Below are 18,347 nucleotides of genomic sequence, written 5' to 3'. Positions count from 1 at the left end.
TGTAAACAAACGGGAAACTACCGATATTTATACGGATTATCACTTTTATATTTCTTTAATAGGGATTGTAGGCGTTAAACAAAGTAAAATACCTTAAACTAAACTCAAAATTATTGACGGATCTTTTTATACATCAACCTAATAATTAGATCCAATCAAAAAGTTTCAGATGTTCTCAAAAGTATTAAAGCCCTATGTAGATCGGTAATGCCTGTAAACATTGTTTAATTCCTTTAAAACGGCCAACACCTCTATAATATTTTAGAAACTGAATATTAGGAAGCAGATGGGTTGTTCATTTCAACCTGCCTGCCAATCTGCACGTCTGTCTGCTGAAAGGATCGAGGTTCGGGAGGGATTAATCACCGCTACCTTGCCAACAAGCCTTTTCCGCCCGAGGACCAATTGCATAACCGTGTTATACAATAAATACATCTCCACTAAACCGTTAACAGCGGAATATGCGAGGAAGTTTGTCAACACACTGCAGAAAGGGACTAATTTCGCTCGGTGTGCGTCGTCAGGGAACTGCATCTTCATCTGCCCCCGCCGCCACTGAACTGGCGTACAGTTCTCATCTTCTTCCTCCTCCTCCTTCTCCTCCTCTTCCTTCTGTTTTCTGCGGGGCTGGGGGAAATAAAAGTCAGGGTCCAGTGAGAGTTTAGACTGCCTGGAAAAGACGCGCCCACTCTTGGTTACGTTGCGCATTTCTTTGGGAAAGAAAGAAAACCTGCTCCGATCCAGTCTTGGCTGAGCATCCAGAGCGGATTGTTTCATGGGCAGGATACAGTTTTTCTACTGCTAGAAATATCTGTTTTAATAAATGATCGTGTAAAGATGGTTCTTCAAAGGATATTTCGTGCTGTCATCATGGGACCTCCAGGGTCGGGGAAAGGAACAGTGTCTGCACGCATAACCAAAAGTTTTGGACTGACTCACCTTTCTAGTGGGGACATTTTGAGAGCCAACATCAACGCTAAAACCGGTAAGATAGAGATGTCCTACCACAAAAAAATACTATAAGTATAATCTTGAATAAAATCTACACAGGTCAGCATGTTTTAGTCCTTAAGTAAGGCTTCAAAAGAGACACTTGAGATAAGTTATCCCTACTCTTTTTCTTCCTGGAGCATCTGCACTGTTAGAAATAACTTCAAAAACGTATTATTGTGATCAAAACAGTCAAAGTTGTGGCCTACAAAAAAAGACTACTACACTATACAATTAGTGTTATAATGTGAAAAATAACTGCAAGTTTGTTTTCTGGACCACAGTGATAAGAGCACCACTCCTACAGTTTCGTTTCTTATCTTTATCACAGAGGCAGGATATAAAAGAAGCTGTGCTCTCCTTAGTCAAGGTCAAAATGGTTTGTAGGGTTGTAGAGCATGTTGTTTTATGTTTATAGTGGAAACACTGGAGGCCCGCTACTTCTCAATATCACCTTGATGATAAAAGAGAGGTGTAAAGATAAGAAAGACTGTGCACCTTTGTTCCTTGGCTATAGATGAAGGTTTGTGCTATCACAGCTGGATGACACAGTAACTACAAGACTGGACAATCTCACAGCAGTAATTTGGGGCTGAAGTGAGGTTTGGAGACTCCTGCAAAGGCCGCTGCTGTACAGCCGAGCTTTAACCAGTTTTTTTTCCTCTTCGTGTTATAATTTCATACTGTGCATGTGCAGGCATTGTCGAGAGGCTCAGTTTAACTAAATCCTTGTATTGTTGGCAGCTGAGCGGCTCCACTGGAGCAGCTGGCAGTCAAAGCAGTTCTTCTTATTGGCTTTTCCTGCTCGAATTTTCAATCTGAACCGGTGACCTTCCGCTTCCTGAGACTGCCTCACTCTCACACTCCTACTGAACATCTGTAAAGCCCTTTTTGGGTGAGAGCACTGCAGATGAACTCTATCACGATGTATTAAATTGACTGATACATTTACAGGTAGACAAATCCTCCTAAATTGGTTCTTTACCAATACTTACCTTGCTTAACTGGTTGCCGTTCAGCAACTGTACTTTCTGAACACTTTGTCCAGGGTTCAGTGTGCACACCCAAAACACACTGGTGTGCAGTCTTTATATGTGTCACGTACTCAATACAAAAGAAACAGAAACTTATTTTCTGTATTTGTTGGAGCAACACAGAATAACACCAAGAGGTCCTCTCTATGTAAAAAAATCGAATGACATGTATTTCCTGTATGCAGCCCATGGTTTCCCAATCAAGTTTTAGCCTTTGCTCTATTTCATAGTGACATCAGAGTAGTATTTAAGCACAGTCAGCTCATTTCTGGAAGGCTTGTCAGGAAATTCCTTTCTTCAGCTGAACTCTGACCAATTACAGTGGAAGTGAGAGGAAAAAAAATCTTGTGCCTTAACCTCCTAAACCCAGATTATCCCTTTAAAATTTCCATTTGCAATAAAGAAAAAATGTCCCACACTGTGTCACTCTATACACATATTCCTCTGTGTGCTTGTGCAGCTTGATTATAGCTACAATACCATTACACTGAGTTAGATATTCAGATCCACATGGCAAAACTGCACTAAGACATGAAATGAAAATATTCTCGAGTGCTGAAGCAGCTAAATAATGCAAAAAAGACAGGCAGTCTTTCATATTGTGATTCAAAATTGAGTTTCAAAATATCAAGATTCGAAAAATTTAGTTGAGAAAATTATCCTTTTATTTTGTAATTAGTATGATCAGCATGCATCAGCACCCATCTCTGTGTTTCTGTGTGTGTCAGAGCTCGGCCTGTTGATGAAGTCCTGTATTGATCAGGGTCAGCTGGTACCCGATGACGTCATGTCCCGTCTCATCCTGAGCGACCTGAGAGCATTGGGCCAGAGCAGCTGGCTGCTCGATGGTAAGTTTGTATCACCAGTCAGTCGTATTACGTCCTCCTCTAGTTTAGATTTCAGCAGAGGGATGTTTGTAGTCATCTGCTGAAAGTTTTCATAGACGTCATTTGAGCTTTTGCTTTTTAATTCAAATCCCGGCAAAGAGATTTATTTTGTCTTTTGTCTTTCCCCTGTCTCTCTCTCTCACTACTAGGTTTCCCTCGCACAGTTTCCCAGGCAGAGGCTCTGGATGACACCTACAGCGTGGATACAGTTATCAACCTCAATGTACCTTTCCAGACCATCAAACAGAGGCTGACCTCTCGCTGGACTCACCTTCCAAGTGGCAGAGTCTACAACATAGATTTCAACCCACCTAAAGTTCCTGTAAATACATCCTCTCTTACTCAGTAAAGACATTGCACATAGAATAAAATCAAACATTAATATCCTAATACGTTATTAGGCCAAAACTGGCTTTACTTTTTCCATAAGAAGTAAATCATACTGTTTGTTTGAAATGAATTGTTTTGGGTTTTTGGGAGTCGAAAATGGAAGAGAGAGTGAACGAAAAGGAGAAACGAACAGTGACAGACCGAGAAAAGATAAAACAACAGGCCACTTCATTGCTGTGGAAATCCAAGTGGGGACCTTTGCTTTCGTCCAATGCAATAATACACTAGTAAACAGAAAGAGACGTGGGAAGAAAGAGGCGGGATAGGGGCGGCTGCAATTTAACAGGGACACATAAGAAAATAAAAAAATCATCTCAGAATCCTCTTCATTTTCACATTATCTACTTGTATATGCATTATTGCATGCAACTGCTATGGTAACCCAAGTTCCTGACTGTTTAGGTTTTGTGAAGATGTGCATCAAGCAGATCATTTTATTTTATTTATTTATTTATTTTTTAAATCAGCATCAGCAGCTTTTTGTGCATGTTGCATCTGTTTCCATGGTTACAGATAGAGCTCTTTGAGAATTGCAAGCAAATACTTTAGAAAACAGTGTCTGGCATTGATATTATTCTCTGATCTTTTGCCCATTTACATATAGTTGTCAACATCTCAACCTTGACAGGTTTTTACAGTGACTTCACAAAACATGGTTTTGGTGTTGTGAACGTGATGTCTCAGTAAGGCCTTGAGGGAATTTCTACAAACTTGGTACAAACATTCACCTGGACTCAAGAATGAACTGATTTGATTTTGATGGTTAAAAGTCAAAGGTCATGGTGGCGGTTTGTAGCGTTATTCTGATTGGTTGATTTGTAGCCATGCTTTGATTGGTTGGTTGGATGGTAGGCTTATTCCCTTGATTGGTGTATCAGTATTATATTTAATAGCGAGGATAATGGGTATGCTGATTATATTAGTAATCATAATAAGATATTATATTACTATTTCATTTCAGTTGTTCACTGTTACACTAACAAGTTTGACAAAGTATAGTCTTCCAAACTTTTTTGAGCATATTTTTCTAGATGATTAATAGCTCGTACGCCTGCAGTCATGTGTGCTTGTTTTTTCTGTTGCGGTGAATTGCAGCACCTTCCTGCCAGATTTCCTTCACAGTCTGATGGAGTAACAAAACATTTATAGTTAAACATTGGCTTCAGTCTATTCCTCACCATCCTGTTTCAGAGCGTGCAATGTGACAGAAAAGACATAAAAACTGGAATAAAATCATTCAATCATCCCTTCATGAGGTAAAACACTTTAATCAGGTTCATCTACCCAGACGCAGAGATCTGAGTTCAGTTTTCAGATTAACTTGAATTGTTTGAGGCATGAATTCAATGAGGTGTTGCAAATATTTCTCAGGAACTGTGCTCCATGTGAAACACTTATCTCATGCCAATTCAACACAGAAGTGATCTTTGGGGCCTGTGCGTACTTTCTTGAGTAAACTGAGGATGCAGTCTATGAAGGTTTCATAGTGAGATCTCCTGCTGAAATATACAAGAAGTAGACTGATGCTCTGAGGGGGTGGAGCTGAGTGCTAAGGTTTACATATTTGTGGTGTTCAAATGATGCTCCACTGGAACTAAAGGTCATGCAAATTCACCTTTACTCCATTATTATTATTATTGTCCTTACCTTGAACCTTGGGATGCGCATTCGTCTTTGTGTGGTTTGATATAGTGTCAAGATATTTAGAAACAGAGACATTTGGACATGAAGCTTGCTGACTGTGCTGATCCACTGACTTTTCCTCAAATGCCATTATGAGATTTGTCCAATACTTTGATTTATGACCAAATACAGTACATTCAGCTTCAGCTGTAACTTGTGTTCAATGCTACTCAGCAAATGTACTGCATGCTAACACGCTACACTGGGATTATGATGATAGCAAAAGCTAATATGTGCAGCCTCACTGAGCTGCTCGCATGGCTTAGACTTTCAGTCCTGTTTTCACTGTGGTCCATTTTCAATGTTCTCAGAGACATCAGGTCACTGAAAACTTTTTGTGTGCCCTGCAACAAAAAACAAAACAGAACACAGTATGTCTTGTGAAGAGTGAAATAAATAAAGCACTCTCCAGGCTGTGCCACTAAACCCCAATGGTGTCAAAGGATGTAGAAGTGAGAAAATCCACTTTGCTACATGTTAAGTTAGATTTAAGCCTTTCATGGAAGATAATGGAACATGTCACTGTAGGAAAAGCAAATAATAAAACGAATGATTGGTGAATTGTATTTAGCTGCGGCAGTCTCAGGGTCCTGGTATTGTTCATGCTGGCTCCCTGTCACACTGCCAAGGCTTCCTGAGATACTTGAAAAGACCAGAGGCACCATTAATGTTATTAGTGACATACCTGCTTTTCCTACTGTGTCAAGTCAAAATGTCAACCTCTGTAGTCATACCTCCTGCTACTGCTTTAGTTTGAGACCATCATTAGTGAGATGACCAGCTGCTCTGCTGGCTTATGTTTAAACCTTTAGCCTATAACAGAAACACAGTGCATACATTGCACACAGAGTGGAAATGTAAGAAAATCTGTAATCATATATTAAACATCTTTCAACATTATTTAGCTTTACTATTGCCAGCCTCGTCTCCCCTCTCAGTCAACTGGCACCACTTTGTGTTTCTTGAGCAGTGTTTACATTCCAGACCCTGCGCTGCGTCTGGGTTTGTGCTGGACAAATCCTGCTCATTGTTGTGGACTAGTGGTTGTTGGAAGTTAATGCCTGAAGCATTCATTTAGCAACTCTGCCCTCAGCAGGTTTCCTCCCCTTTCCTCTGGTAAACATTTATTGTTTATTATTCAGCAGTTACAAAAAAAATTGTACAAAATCATTCATTGCAAAAAATAGCATGCATTTAAAAAGTACTATTAGAGTATGGTGTGCAGGTGTAACCACACTGGTTCATGTGTTTTCTCCAGGGTTTGGATGATGTGACAGGAGAACCACTGACCCAGAGGGATGATGACACACCAGAGACAGTGACACGGAGACTGAAGTCCTATGAAACCCAGACAGAGCCTGTTTTAGAGTACTACAGGTAGGAAAATACAGATAAATCAAAATATAGCTTAACTTACTTGCATATCTGTGCATCACTAGGACTCACTTAATCACAGAAATGAATGAGGCAAGTTGGGCAGATGTTTGACCGCGTTACAGCATGTCTCATAGAAGTCTAGTCCTCCTTTTTAATATGTGTAAAAGTCTACAACCAAATACTAAACTACCTTGACCTTGGGCTCTGTCCTCCCTGCACATTCTTCACAGTTGCTTGCATGACTGAAATAGTTAAGAACCACATTCCTGGAGGACAAAGTAACAAGTGCAACCAGTGCCTTTGTCCTTGTTACAAAAATGAAGTGAATACAAATATTTTAAACATGTATTTTTAATATTTAAGCTTTACAAGAAACAACAAAACCCAGGCAAAAAGCACAAAAGAAAGCAGGAATACTAGCAGACTTACGAGGCTGTGGACCCAGCTTATAAATGCATGCATAATAATTTCTGGGTTAATTAGACAGGAAAACATATCATAGTGTTCCCTCAAACTGCAGGGATGTGCTTAGCTAGTGTCCCACTTCATTTTTATTTTACCACAATGTGTGAGAAGCTGTTCATTTGATTAGAGCACAGAAAACTCCAGACTAGAAGAAAGAGATAGAGGGTTCAATTTAAAGGGTGAAAAACAGTCTATGTGCATTTAGAGCTAATTATAAGATCAATCACATATTTTTCTAATTGTGTTGTAATATTGGAATAATAGTTGAAATAGTGACTGCAAAAAAAAGAAGGATTTTTGTGTCTCTTTGTCTGTCCAGGAGTAAAGGTGTGCTAGAGACCTTCTCTGGGACAGAAACCAACAAGATCTGGCCACACGTCGAGGCTTTCCTCCACAGACGACTCACCTCTGTCAATCAAAAAGTTGCATAGAAAGCCTGAGGAGAAAGGTGCAATAAGTCTTTAAGTTTACCAGCAGAACCCACTCTGTACGCATCGTCCAATCAAGATGTCACTTTCTGTGAAACAAGAGGATAGCTGTTTGCGTGATAAACTACTCCGATGGTTCAACCTGTCGTCAGGTATCAATAGTAAAACTACAGATGCTGTTGGAGAAACCCCACATTAGAAGTGCTTGTTGTATTACTGTTGCACTGTTTCCACAATGTTGCTGAAATCACTTTGGCAAACTCTCAGGACGTGTGCATAAATTCCTTCAAACATCAGTCGTTAGAAATCACACAGATTGTATCTTTTCTATGATGTGCCTTTAAAGAGCCACAAGGCATCACTGAATCAAATATTAATATCCCTCACGGTGAGATGTTGCAGTACGACAGGCACAGTTGTTTTGGCTGGTCCTGTCTGGTGAATGCAGTCAACCTTAAGGAGGAGTGGAGTAGTGTACACATTTTTAACCTTTAGGTTTTCTAGTTGCAATCATGAATTATTTTCTTAGTTGATGGCAATTGACAATATTGTGGGCATGACTAAGGTATTTGTAACTGCCTTATCGGGACTGTTTGTTATGCAGTGGGTAGTTGCTCTAAAGGGAAATGTGCCATGTTGTTTAGCAAATTTCACTTTTGCACTCAAGTGCCTCTCGCTACTTTTGGAAAAGTACCAGATAGCTCAGTGAATGTGGTTTGTAAATACTTTCATGAACATGGACCACTGATTGAATAATGTTTGAACTGACTTATTAGGCTATATTGAATATTTTTTAACTTCAAATTAAACCATCATTGTTTAACAGTTTCTTTCAAACACCTCAAGTCTTAATAGTGTTGCCTCTTGAATGCGCCACTTTCCATTTTAACCAGGCGTTCTGACCAAGTCTATAAACATGTATTGATGTTTGCCATTTACTGTGACTTGACAAGTGAAAACTTAACTGTAAAATATAATAACATTCAAAGCACAGGAAGCCTGTCGTCTTGTTAGAATGTATAATAGTGTTCAAGGTTGATCTGCAGTTCTGTATTTGCACTTTGGTCTTAAGAATGTTTCACCATGTTAAAAGCCACAGAAATGCGAGTCTGCCTCGCAGTGTAGTACAGATTTATGCAGTGAATGCTTCCTGAATTGTACAGTGTGTATTTCTAGACACTTGAATACAATGTGTAAAAGCACATCTCCTCTTCAAAAACAACTTACAACTATGTCGTGAGTATTTATTATGGATCACAATAAACTTCTGAGACTAGTTACTGTATTTAGTGTATAATTGTACACCAGAATAACATAACTGTATAGTTTCCCAGTCATTGTTTTAATTTGACAGATTTCAACAGGAACATGGCTGCCTCTACAACAGTTAAGTGAGTAGCCAACTGATTTAACATTGCACTCCTATGACATTGTCAGAATCATCAAAGTTGATGCCGCAGAACCATATATATATATTTTTTTTTATTCCACACATTCTTTTTCCCTTTTCCTGTCAAAACCTGGAGTCTGCATTGCCCAATGATGCAACTCAACAATCGTTGGCGTTACCCTTTAAGGATTTAATGATAAAGCCATTTCAGGCTGCTCAATTTTAAATGGTCAGCGACATCCATTGTATAATCACTGCAGGTCTACAAAGAACTGTAGCAGTTGACAAGACACAAACATTTAGCACTGGTTTTATATTTGAGTTTCTTACAGCGGCACAAGAAGCCAAAACTTACTTTTGCCTACTGTCAATGCGGAAGTGTAACACCGATAACTTTCCTAAAGCTTATAGCTTAGTGACAGAAACTCTTATACCAAGCTTCAAAAACACAGGATTTATAGTAAAAAGTCAAGAGACACTGCCACAGGTTTAGAACAGCAGTTTAAGCCCAACAGTTATTTTGCATAGTTGAGTCGTCGCTGTGGACTAAAAAAAAAGAAGAAAGAAAACATACAAGTCCACTAGAGCACATTCTTTTAGCATTGCTGCTGACAATACCTCTATGATATGATGCTTTTCCTATGTGAACTGAAAGTTTCACTGCAGAATCAACGATGCATCACACAGAAGCTTGTGATGAATTGTACTTTAATGCATCGTATGGTATTTCTATTTCCATAGCCTGCAATAAAAATCTTGCTGATCATGTCACTCAGCTAATTTTTACACTGATTTTTGTTGTCTTGTTAAATAAAAGAATACAATTATCAATGGGACAGTTACTGGGAAGCCTAATGAATCTGGCAAAAGCTCCCTTGAACAAAAACAAAGGTCAGAAGACGATAGAATACAACAGTAAAACAAAACAAAACATCACACAATTCAACCCACAAGTTCCTCGAAGGGATGCTTGTAAAACAAAAATGTTCAGATTCAATTCGATGACTGGGAGCACAACAAAAAAAGTGACAAAACTAAAAACAGCTTTGAAAAAAGAAATATAAAGTGCAGGACACATTCAAATGCAGAGAGCTCCGTTCTGCATACAAATATACAGTAAAAGTCTCTTTGTGGAGAGCGCAGCCCTTTTTTCCTCCCCTTCACACTGGTGCTTTTTATCACCTACTCAGGTGTAGATGGCAGAATTGAGAACTGTAACTGCACACAACTGACAACAGTGTGCACAGCGCACTTGTTTAAGGAAACTGGTGGTTGTAACTCTTTTTAGGGTGCTGGGTAAAAGATGGCAAGCTGGTTAAAAAAATATAAGTTAGTTTTACACAAGCACATCACTGACCCAGAAAGAAAGAAATATACAAAGCCCATACAGACCTTGTTAACCTTTTATGAAGTAAAATATGAAGAATTTGGCATGATTTTGTACTTGACTTTGCACCTGTACTCAAGGTTGAGCTATATCACCTGTGCGTAGGTTTAAATTTGATGCTTTGATTACCTAAACAGCTGATGAAATAAATTCCACAGTAGCATAATTCAGCTGATCAACATGAACCACCTACTGTACATAACAAGTGCAGTGCCCTCTTTACACCTTACCTCACCATGCCTCTTTCACCCAGATAATACCTGGATTTAGATAATTAACTGTCACTTAAAACTAAAAATGTCTCAAATACCCTCATAAAATGGGGCTGATCCTGCGCCTCTCCCTGTGTGTATTTATGTGCATCAAATCTGAGTGCTCTGTCATGCAATAGAGGCCGAGTTACTATATTGTCTCAAACATAATCTTGCAGTCACTTTCCAAAAAGCATGCACTGTTAGTCTTTAGTTTGTTATTGTGTCAGGTCAAGCAGCTTAAAGAAATGAGTGACTATTTATTTTTCTGCAAAGCTAAATTATTTTTTATAACAGAACAAGACAATAAGACCCAAGAGAATACACTGTATATTGTTATCTTCTGTTGGTCATTTTATATTAATTGGAAACTCATGATTTTGTATTTTGATTCACTACAGGTTTGATGTATACCGAGTGAATGTATACATGTTTGACAGCAGACAACACTATCTAGATAAAATCTGAATTCCAAAGATGCATGGTAATGGCAAATGTAAAGGAGGTTACACACTTTAATTGCTTTTTAAGCCTCCCCAGACAACACTAAGAGTAGTTTTCAGAGGACCTTAAACATTATTAACTCACTTGTCCTGCCGTTCATGATATGCATGAACTTCATTACCTTCATGCTGCTAATTAGCAGTGTTCAAAGCAAATGATGTAAGGCCACATTGATATTAATCAATCATTTTGCATTTGTAAAAGCAGTGCTTTAATATAACCCCCTCCATTTTATTTAACATTAGAACTCTAGCTTCACTTTGAGCATCGAGGCTGGCTGCTTTTCATGGCCCAGAGGACAACAAGGAATTGCAACAATCAGGTAATGAGAAAATAATGTATGACAGTAGCCAATGTAAATGTTAAACATTTGTACCAATAGATGCCATCTGTTCATGTTAGACAAGTGAGTCAGTGAACTGACTGGCCACCCACACACTGCATTATTAATCCTCTCCTGTTAATCAGCCTGAGAGACCTGTGAGACTGTGTGCAACTCCTCACATGCAGATTAGTTGTGGGCCTGAACGTTGCAAGGGTGAACCTTCAACTGGCCTGTACGTTCAGTCTGGCATGTCAAGTTGAAGCTTGGAGAAAACACTTTTGCTTTCCGTATATGTTTACTGATTCAGCCATTTAAATGGCTCTTAGCAGATTAGCATAAAGCCAGCAAGTTCAGCTGTAGTGAACCAATTTAAAAATAAAAAAGGCCTTTGAAACACATGTTAAAGGATCTGAGGCCCAGTCTTTACCAGATGTTGTGGTAAAGTTACATCAGGAAGTTAAACATTTTACTTCAAATCCTAGTTTGAAATACTGGACATATACTATTTTCAGCATTGCATTTGAGAGCAAAGCCATTCATGGGTCAGTCATGCTTCTCTCAAACTTAATAGGATTTATTTTAAGCACCTGTAACAACAGGTCCACTAACCTAACCTCTTCTCCAGACGCTGGATTTAACTGGTTAAGTTTTCTTTGTGTTGTCTTAACTTGTTTCTCTTTTCCAGGAGAAATAAGAAAAACCAGCTTGAAAGAAAATAATGAGAGATCTATAAAACCAGTATTATGGCACAAGACGTGCCTTTAGCTGGCAAGAGCCACTGCAGGAACCAACTCGCCCAAGGTTAACCACACTGATATACTAACGGCAACAATGGGAAATGTCTGTCCTCAGTAAAACATAATTTCCTACCCGTTCGCCACTGAGAAATGCAGTGTTAAAGACTGATCATGTCTCAGTTTATTCCTGCTCTGCACTGCTGCTTATTAACCTGGTCTGCTGTCAAAAGAGGGCTTAAAATGTAGGTTGTTCCTAAATGGGGAGATGATGGAGATGGAAGAAAAAGCAGGGGCTGATCCCACAATCCCTAGGAGGTCTCCATCATGCGTATGTCCTCTGTTTCTGTAGTGTCATCCTTTGTCCACCTCCCTGTGCTTGTCCACAGTCCGGCTTCTAAACAACGCTTCACAGGATACTCTGCCACCTGGTGGAGGAAGACAAAGACAGGAGTGTCGAATAACAGCCAAAAACCAATAACAGGTGAGGATTTCCATGTAAATATCAAAATCTAAAATAGGTAAAAATAAACAGAGCTAGAGAGACAGATGCTGGGGGATTAACCTCCTACTGCCCGGTTAGAGGATTATAATGGTTATATAACTGCACTCTCAGCCTCTAACATTTCAAATCTGAGCTGACACTAAAAGTCTGATCTTGGATTCACACCATGAACTAAAACAAATCTAGGAGGGCACAAACTTGTGTTTCTTATTATAAAAGAACAGCTTCTCATGTACACATTCTCATCTGGTCACTCCTCACAGGCTGACAGTGAGTCTTCAAGCTAAGGGGGAGGAGAGATGCTACGAGAGAAAAACAGCACAACTCCAAAAGCAAGACCAGGACCAGCTTCACTTTCAACAGGCATGGTTGCATTCCTCTGTGGGAGAAGGGGGGGAAGTTTTTTTTTTCCTTTTCTCAGAGTAGATGTTTGGCAACTAGTCAAGCTGTGGGGCCGACAGAAGGGAGAAGGCCTCATTCTCTCACTTGCAAAAGGCTCTGAAACTACAAAGATCAAGTTTAATAGAAAAACCTGTAATATGCTATTTGGCAACTTTTCACACTCAACTTTATCTGAATATTGAAATACTTGCCTAAAATAAAAATATGTCTGTAATTAGTTTATGATGTCATATAAAGAAAAGGCTGTATCAGACACTCGTCACATGTGACCTCCTTCGTTTAAAAAAGTTGGTAGAGCTCCACCCATGTAACTAGGAAACATAATGATGGGAAATAATGATCTGAGTGGGATTATGTGAGATACCTGAGCTGCTGACAGCTTCAGTACACATTTTGACTTGATTTACTTTTCTAGGGATGTAATCCAAGTTAGAGACATCAACTTTTTTGGTCAAAAAATATCCACATTGAGCTGTTTCAGTGGAATATGTGATACCTAACAAATTACATCAATTGTCTTTTCCCTTTTGCCCTAGTGGTAAGTTCTCACGTTTGAGCTTGAGAGATCACACTACCAGCAGGCATACTTGTCTGAGTCAGCTAAAACTGAAAATGAGGATGTTGTATCAGATTTCCCTGATTACCGCATTCCCCCCACCAGACAGGGACAGCCCTGTGCAGAAAGGGTCAACACAGCTATGTAGGTAGCAGAAGTTAGGGTTTCAAATGAAGGAAGACAACAAATAGGCTGTCTGCAAATACAAAAATTGATTTCACTGATAACATCAGCAATGTGATGAACCTCGCCAGGTTTGTAGGTAATGTCAACTTTTGGCAGTTGACTGTCAGTGACACGGAGACTGAGACTGCTGTGGCCACAAGAGCTATCTTGTGCAGTTTTACTCCTTGCTGAATCCTTCCCTGGTGCATTGTAGTGCATTGTAGTGCTGTCACCATTCATGAAAAACAGTGGAGACACATGTGTCTTGAAAGTGAGAATGAGCAAGTAAATGCTTGTGTCAAAATCCAGCATCCAACCAAAGATGACATTTACCAGTTCTATATCAGAGAACTAATATACACTAGCTCAGTAGTGCCAACAAAGCTGTGTGTGGTAACTGAAGTAGCCTATGTCTCAGCAACAATGGGAAAAAAACAGGAACACTTACTGGAGGTAAAGAGTCCAGGGATTCTTTGGGGTCGAGTCTGCAGTTTGTGCCAGTGTTGTGTTGTTCAGCATTGTTGGGTGTATCACCTCTACACTTGACTGCATATTCTTTAACTCTGTGTTTGAAGGCCTCTAGCTCTGTATGGAAGACTTCTAAGTAGACATCTTGTCCTTCCTGTAGAGCATTAAAGACATCAATATTAGGAAAACATAGCACAAGATGGCTTGAAGCAAAACAACATCCATCCGAAAGGATATGAATGAAATTTAGATTAGGCATGCTACCTATCCTCCATTACAAAAGCAGCTAAATGTATGCGTAAAGCAGTTGTCTTTTTTACAATTATCTGGCTTTGCAGCCTTGACAAGTGCTTAATGATGGAACTTTTAACCCTGGAAAGCTATGTAAATGAAGTCCCTACATCCAACAGCATGAAAGCCCAAAGTAGGTAGCTACACAAGTAGACATAGTGCATAACGTACTGATAAGATATGTGCATCTTACTTTGGCTTTGTGAAAGAACTGTCTGAAGCAGCCTCTAGGATCCTTCTGAGAGTTCAACGCCATCTCCAGGATGAACTGCATGACTACAGCTTGGTGCGCCACCTGCTCCATCAGTGCTTCTTTCTGCAGGACACATAACAAGAGTCTGTGAACCTCGCATCTCATATTCAAACTGTTTAGCTGCTCACAAACTGTAAAAGCAGTTTTTTTTCCAACGCCCAAGTTTTTTAGCCATATTTCAAATCACTTGTGTGAATTCGAGACTTCTAACACCTTCTGTGTGTCACGGCATTTGTTTAAAATTTGTTTCAAAGTGAACATGTGAAAATTAGAACCCACACATGGGATTAACAAAACAGGCATGGCCATTCCTTTATTTAGAAGTATAACATCCTCACCACTAAACAGATCGACCACCTGAACATTGAAGACATACTTCGATAACCAGAGTACACAAAACTGAACTGAAGGACTGAAGGGAAATTCTTCATCTTCATCATTAACTTTATTAGTAACACCAGTGCTGTACCTACACTGAAAAGTCAAAATCTCAGTTTTGATTGCATAAAGTGCAATCAATATGGCCAGTGTAATTTATTCTAAAACTATTACAGTATTAGATTTTCAGTGTCAGTGCACATGCTCAGATATGTGGCTGTGTTAACACTGTTTTTCTAGTCTGACAAGCTGAGAGGAACAAATTCTCAACTTGTCACTTGTCATCTGACAGACTACACAGACAATACTGGTTAGCACGATGAATTATTGTAGGCTTTGGTCTCTTGGTGGTATTGTTAGCCTATCAGTACATTACCCCTTCTTGCTGTAGTCTCATGCACCACAGAATTAAGTAATTGGCTGTTTCCTCAGAGATGAGCTGAGGCATGCCTGCAAGGAATCGCTGACTGTCGTCCCATCTCCTCAGCATACCTGAGAAATGGAAACAAAGCTTATTAGTTTGTTTTACGAAGACTTAAAAAAGAACCATTTGGTCCTGTTTGTATGCTCTGCATGTGAAGCAACTGTTGGAAAATGAACAACTTTTATAAACAAATGTAATAATAGTGTTAAAATGCTTTCTTGTCTCCTGTGTATCTTTAGAAAACAGCTAGTAGTAAATAATTCAAGACCTTTGCTACTGTTTAGCGAGAATATTTGATGATCATATATACAGTATGCCAGAAATATGTACAGTACAACAAGATAGCTGCCTGTAATACTAAAGTTAGGGCAAGTTAGGTTAGGTTTGCTTCCATGCTAAAACTGTTGATTCTATATACTTCAGCCCTGCAGATCATATTCCAAAATATCCTGTGTTTTAAGATTTTACCTACCTTCCATTACAGACACATCCTACCTCTATGGAATTAAAATTAGCTTGTAGACATGAGACAGGCTATTCATCCCAATGAACCTGAATGACTCACTTTCAGCTTTTGTAAAAGCTTGATAATTGGTAACTAACACCAACTGATATTCAAACCATTTAATTGACAAGGACAATGACTTTGCTAAAAAACAGTGGGTGACATACCTTCTTCTACCACAGTGAAGTGTAATGTGTTGAGATGAAACTGTTGAGATGAATGTTTTAGTGTGTCACTTACCAAAATGCCTAATCTCTTTCTCATACTTTTGGAGAAATGTATTGCACTTATCTTGATCCATTTCAGCAGGTTGATTTTGGAAATTAATGATACTCTATAAGAGCAAGAAGAGATTAACTGAGTGTTTACAATGTCTCTACATGAGCAGCAAAAATGTTACAAAAATGTTTCAAGACAAGAGCAAAATTTAACTACTCTCTTAAAATCTTCTAATGATGACAGGAGTTCTGTTACCTTATCAAAAACGTCCCAACTACCGACAGCTCCGAGCACAGGACTGCGGCTGGGTTCCTGACCTCCCAGCATGCTTTCCTTGCGACGCCACTCCTCCTCAGTGTGCGTGAGTTCTGTGGGGCAGGCCAGTGTCCGAGCACGTTCCTGCTCCAGGGACTCTGAGCTGTGGACCCCAAGAGAACATAGCTGGTCCTGCGCCTCAGCCAGTCTCCAGCTGGAGACGATAGAGGCCTTCACACAGCGCTGCTGGCTCTGGCACAGTGATGCCATTGCACAATCACAAAGTTGTGATGATGGTGACTGGTGTGAGGTTAATGGAAAGAAAACGAGATTGGAATATGAGGGGAAAGGAACAAACTGTCAGTGACACACGTCAAATTACCAGTCCAAGTAGAATAGAGAAAAATGTTCCGAATAAAAAAAAAAAAGTTTAAGATTTGAATACAAAAGTGCGAATTTGCAAATACATACAAAAACTGACCCTGTGTTTGTGCAGGTTTCTAGCTGAATTTGTCTAAACACACTCCATCCAGGTTAAGTTTTGACAGAATGTGTAAAGGCCCTGAAGTCATAACATCCTCCTCCAGAGGAGAGAGGGATTACGCTGGCTAGCTACTGTTATCACAAGCGATCTTAACTTTAAATGTTTATCTTCATTCTTCGCAAACATCTTTTTCCATAGAATGATTGGCTGTCCTGGGAGTGAACAGCTGACAGCTACAAACTGCGGCTGAATCACAAACTAAATGTAGGCCCATTTGGCTTTTAAGCTTTCATGGCCACAATCATACTGCATTTGGATCAGGGTGGGGCATGAGGGCTAAAAATAAACAAATGCTTGTTTCCATCTTGTCTTCATGGCTACCCAAATGCCTTTTCTAGTCCCCAACAGACATCACACACAGCTGTCAGTATCTGAGAATATGTAGGACCTGGGGGAATGGGAAAGTGAGCTGCTGCTGCCTCATGTTCTGTTGTGACCTCTGATCTCACCAGCCAACCAACACATTGGTGATCTCTTTCCGACACTGATTTTAGCAGTGTCGGAAAGAGAGTGTCACAACATGGCGACATTGCAAGTGATCTGTTTACCTTGTAGCCATGTGTTAGAGTGGAATATAGGTATCTCTGGGTTTGCGACAGGTTAGCATGTACTATAGCATGCAGCCTGGACACTGATGTTTTGTAGATGCCCCCACGAAGCAAACTGATAAGACAATGACACTACTGTAAAAGTTAAAAAATGCGACACTACTGAAACACAGTAGCCCATACGTTGCTAACTATCACGCCATGTAACATGGCAACTTCAATGATCCAGGCTGAGCTAGCTAGCATGCTTTTAATAACGTAAACCCCCATCTGTGATGCCAAGTAAGGAACACGTCTAACACCAACAACTCAACCACTAGTATGAGCTAATTACCTGCTGGTGATGATAAACACCACTGTAGCCCCTGGCTGCTGAAGCCGGGTCAGTGCTGGATTCTTCACCGGGGTAAACTGGAGTCCCGTTGCCCCGCCACTCCATCACTGCTAAGCAACTAGCCGTTAGCTCTGCTGTGGGACCCGCTAGCTAATGCTAGCTGTTTTTGCAGAATCAGAAACAGAGTTACTTTCAGTGATCAGCTGTCTGCCAGACTTATAAGATGCATCACAGGGCGGCGGGGGTTAAAGGGTTAGGGGAAACTCCTGTAAATAACAATGTTAGCTCCAACAACAACATCCACACTGGTAGCTCTGTCCGGTTGCGTATTTTTAAGAAGTGACACGCAGAGCACGTGGTAAACAACTTTGATCACGTGACAGGGGCTCGAGTTTTTCTACTGAGTTTTACTAATTTCTATGATTAACTAATTTCAATAAGTTGACTTTTGTAAGGGACTGGTCATAGTCAAACTATGTGTAAGAGACAGGGTCAGATTCAACAATATGGAAAACGATTAAAATATTGGAGAATGAATTTAAATGGTTCGTTATTATAATATTATGTTATGTCTATATTATGTTATTGTTATATTATGTTGTCTGCTGTGAAGATTTTAACTTTTATAAGTTTGGCTTGAATTTTCCTCATTGCA

At 39.7% G+C, this 18,347-nt stretch overlaps 2 protein-coding genes across 2 annotated transcripts; one reads left to right on the top strand and one right to left on the bottom strand.

The window, feature by feature from the left end:
* Positions 1-233: 233 nt before the first annotated feature.
* Positions 234-8,530, top strand: ak3 (adenylate kinase 3). The gene is made up of 5 exons (XM_023403414.2): positions 234-985; positions 2,753-2,872; positions 3,061-3,233; positions 6,243-6,361; positions 7,146-8,530. Exons 1-5 carry the CDS (start codon positions 838-840, stop codon positions 7,255-7,257), a joined length of 672 nt encoding a protein of 223 aa, XP_023259182.1. The 5' UTR covers positions 234-837; the 3' UTR covers positions 7,258-8,530.
* A 47-nt stretch (positions 8,531-8,577) lies between these two features.
* On the bottom strand, positions 8,578-18,037 carry cdc37l1 (cell division cycle 37-like 1). The gene is made up of 7 exons (XM_023403411.2): positions 17,693-18,037; positions 16,267-16,566; positions 16,033-16,126; positions 15,240-15,355; positions 14,426-14,548; positions 13,922-14,095; positions 8,578-12,273 (listed from the first exon to the last, which is right to left on the bottom strand). Exons 1-7 carry the CDS (start codon positions 17,795-17,797, stop codon positions 12,157-12,159), a joined length of 1,029 nt encoding a protein of 342 aa, XP_023259179.1. The 5' UTR covers positions 17,798-18,037; the 3' UTR covers positions 8,578-12,156.
* Between the last annotated feature and the right edge of the window lie 310 nt (positions 18,038-18,347).

Source organism: Seriola lalandi, unplaced genomic scaffold (assembly GCF_002814215.2).
Source record: "Seriola lalandi dorsalis isolate HSWRI2012SDOR001 ecotype SW California unplaced genomic scaffold, Sedor1 jcf7180002054133, whole genome shotgun sequence".
Lineage (NCBI taxonomy): Eukaryota > Metazoa > Chordata > Actinopteri > Carangiformes > Carangidae > Seriola > Seriola lalandi.
This window is presented reverse-complemented; position numbering and strand designations above follow the sequence as displayed.

Excerpts from the sequence above, each read along its gene's own strand:
- ak3 (XM_023403414.2), top strand. The coding sequence starts at position 838 with ATGGTTCTTCAAAGGATATTTCGTGCTGTCATCATGGGACCTCCAGGG. Across the intron at positions 2,873-3,060 it reads GAGCAGCTGGCTGCTCGATG|GTTTCCCTCGCACAGTTTCC; the intron begins GTAAGTTTGTAT and ends TCTCACTACTAG. Across the intron at positions 3,234-6,242 it reads TCAACCCACCTAAAGTTCCT|GGTTTGGATGATGTGACAGG; the intron begins GTAAATACATCC and ends TGTTTTCTCCAG.
- cdc37l1 (XM_023403411.2), bottom strand. The coding sequence starts at position 17,797 with ATGGAGTGGCGGGGCAACGGGACTCCAGTTTACCCCGGTGAAGAATCC. Across the intron at positions 14,549-15,239 it reads TGAGACTACAGCAAGAAGGG|AAAGAAGCACTGATGGAGCA; the intron begins GTAATGTACTGA and ends TGTGTCCTGCAG. Across the intron at positions 12,274-13,921 it reads CCCTGGACTCTTTACCTCCA|GTGGCAGAGTATCCTGTGAA; the intron begins GTAAGTGTTCCT and ends TTCCTCCACCAG.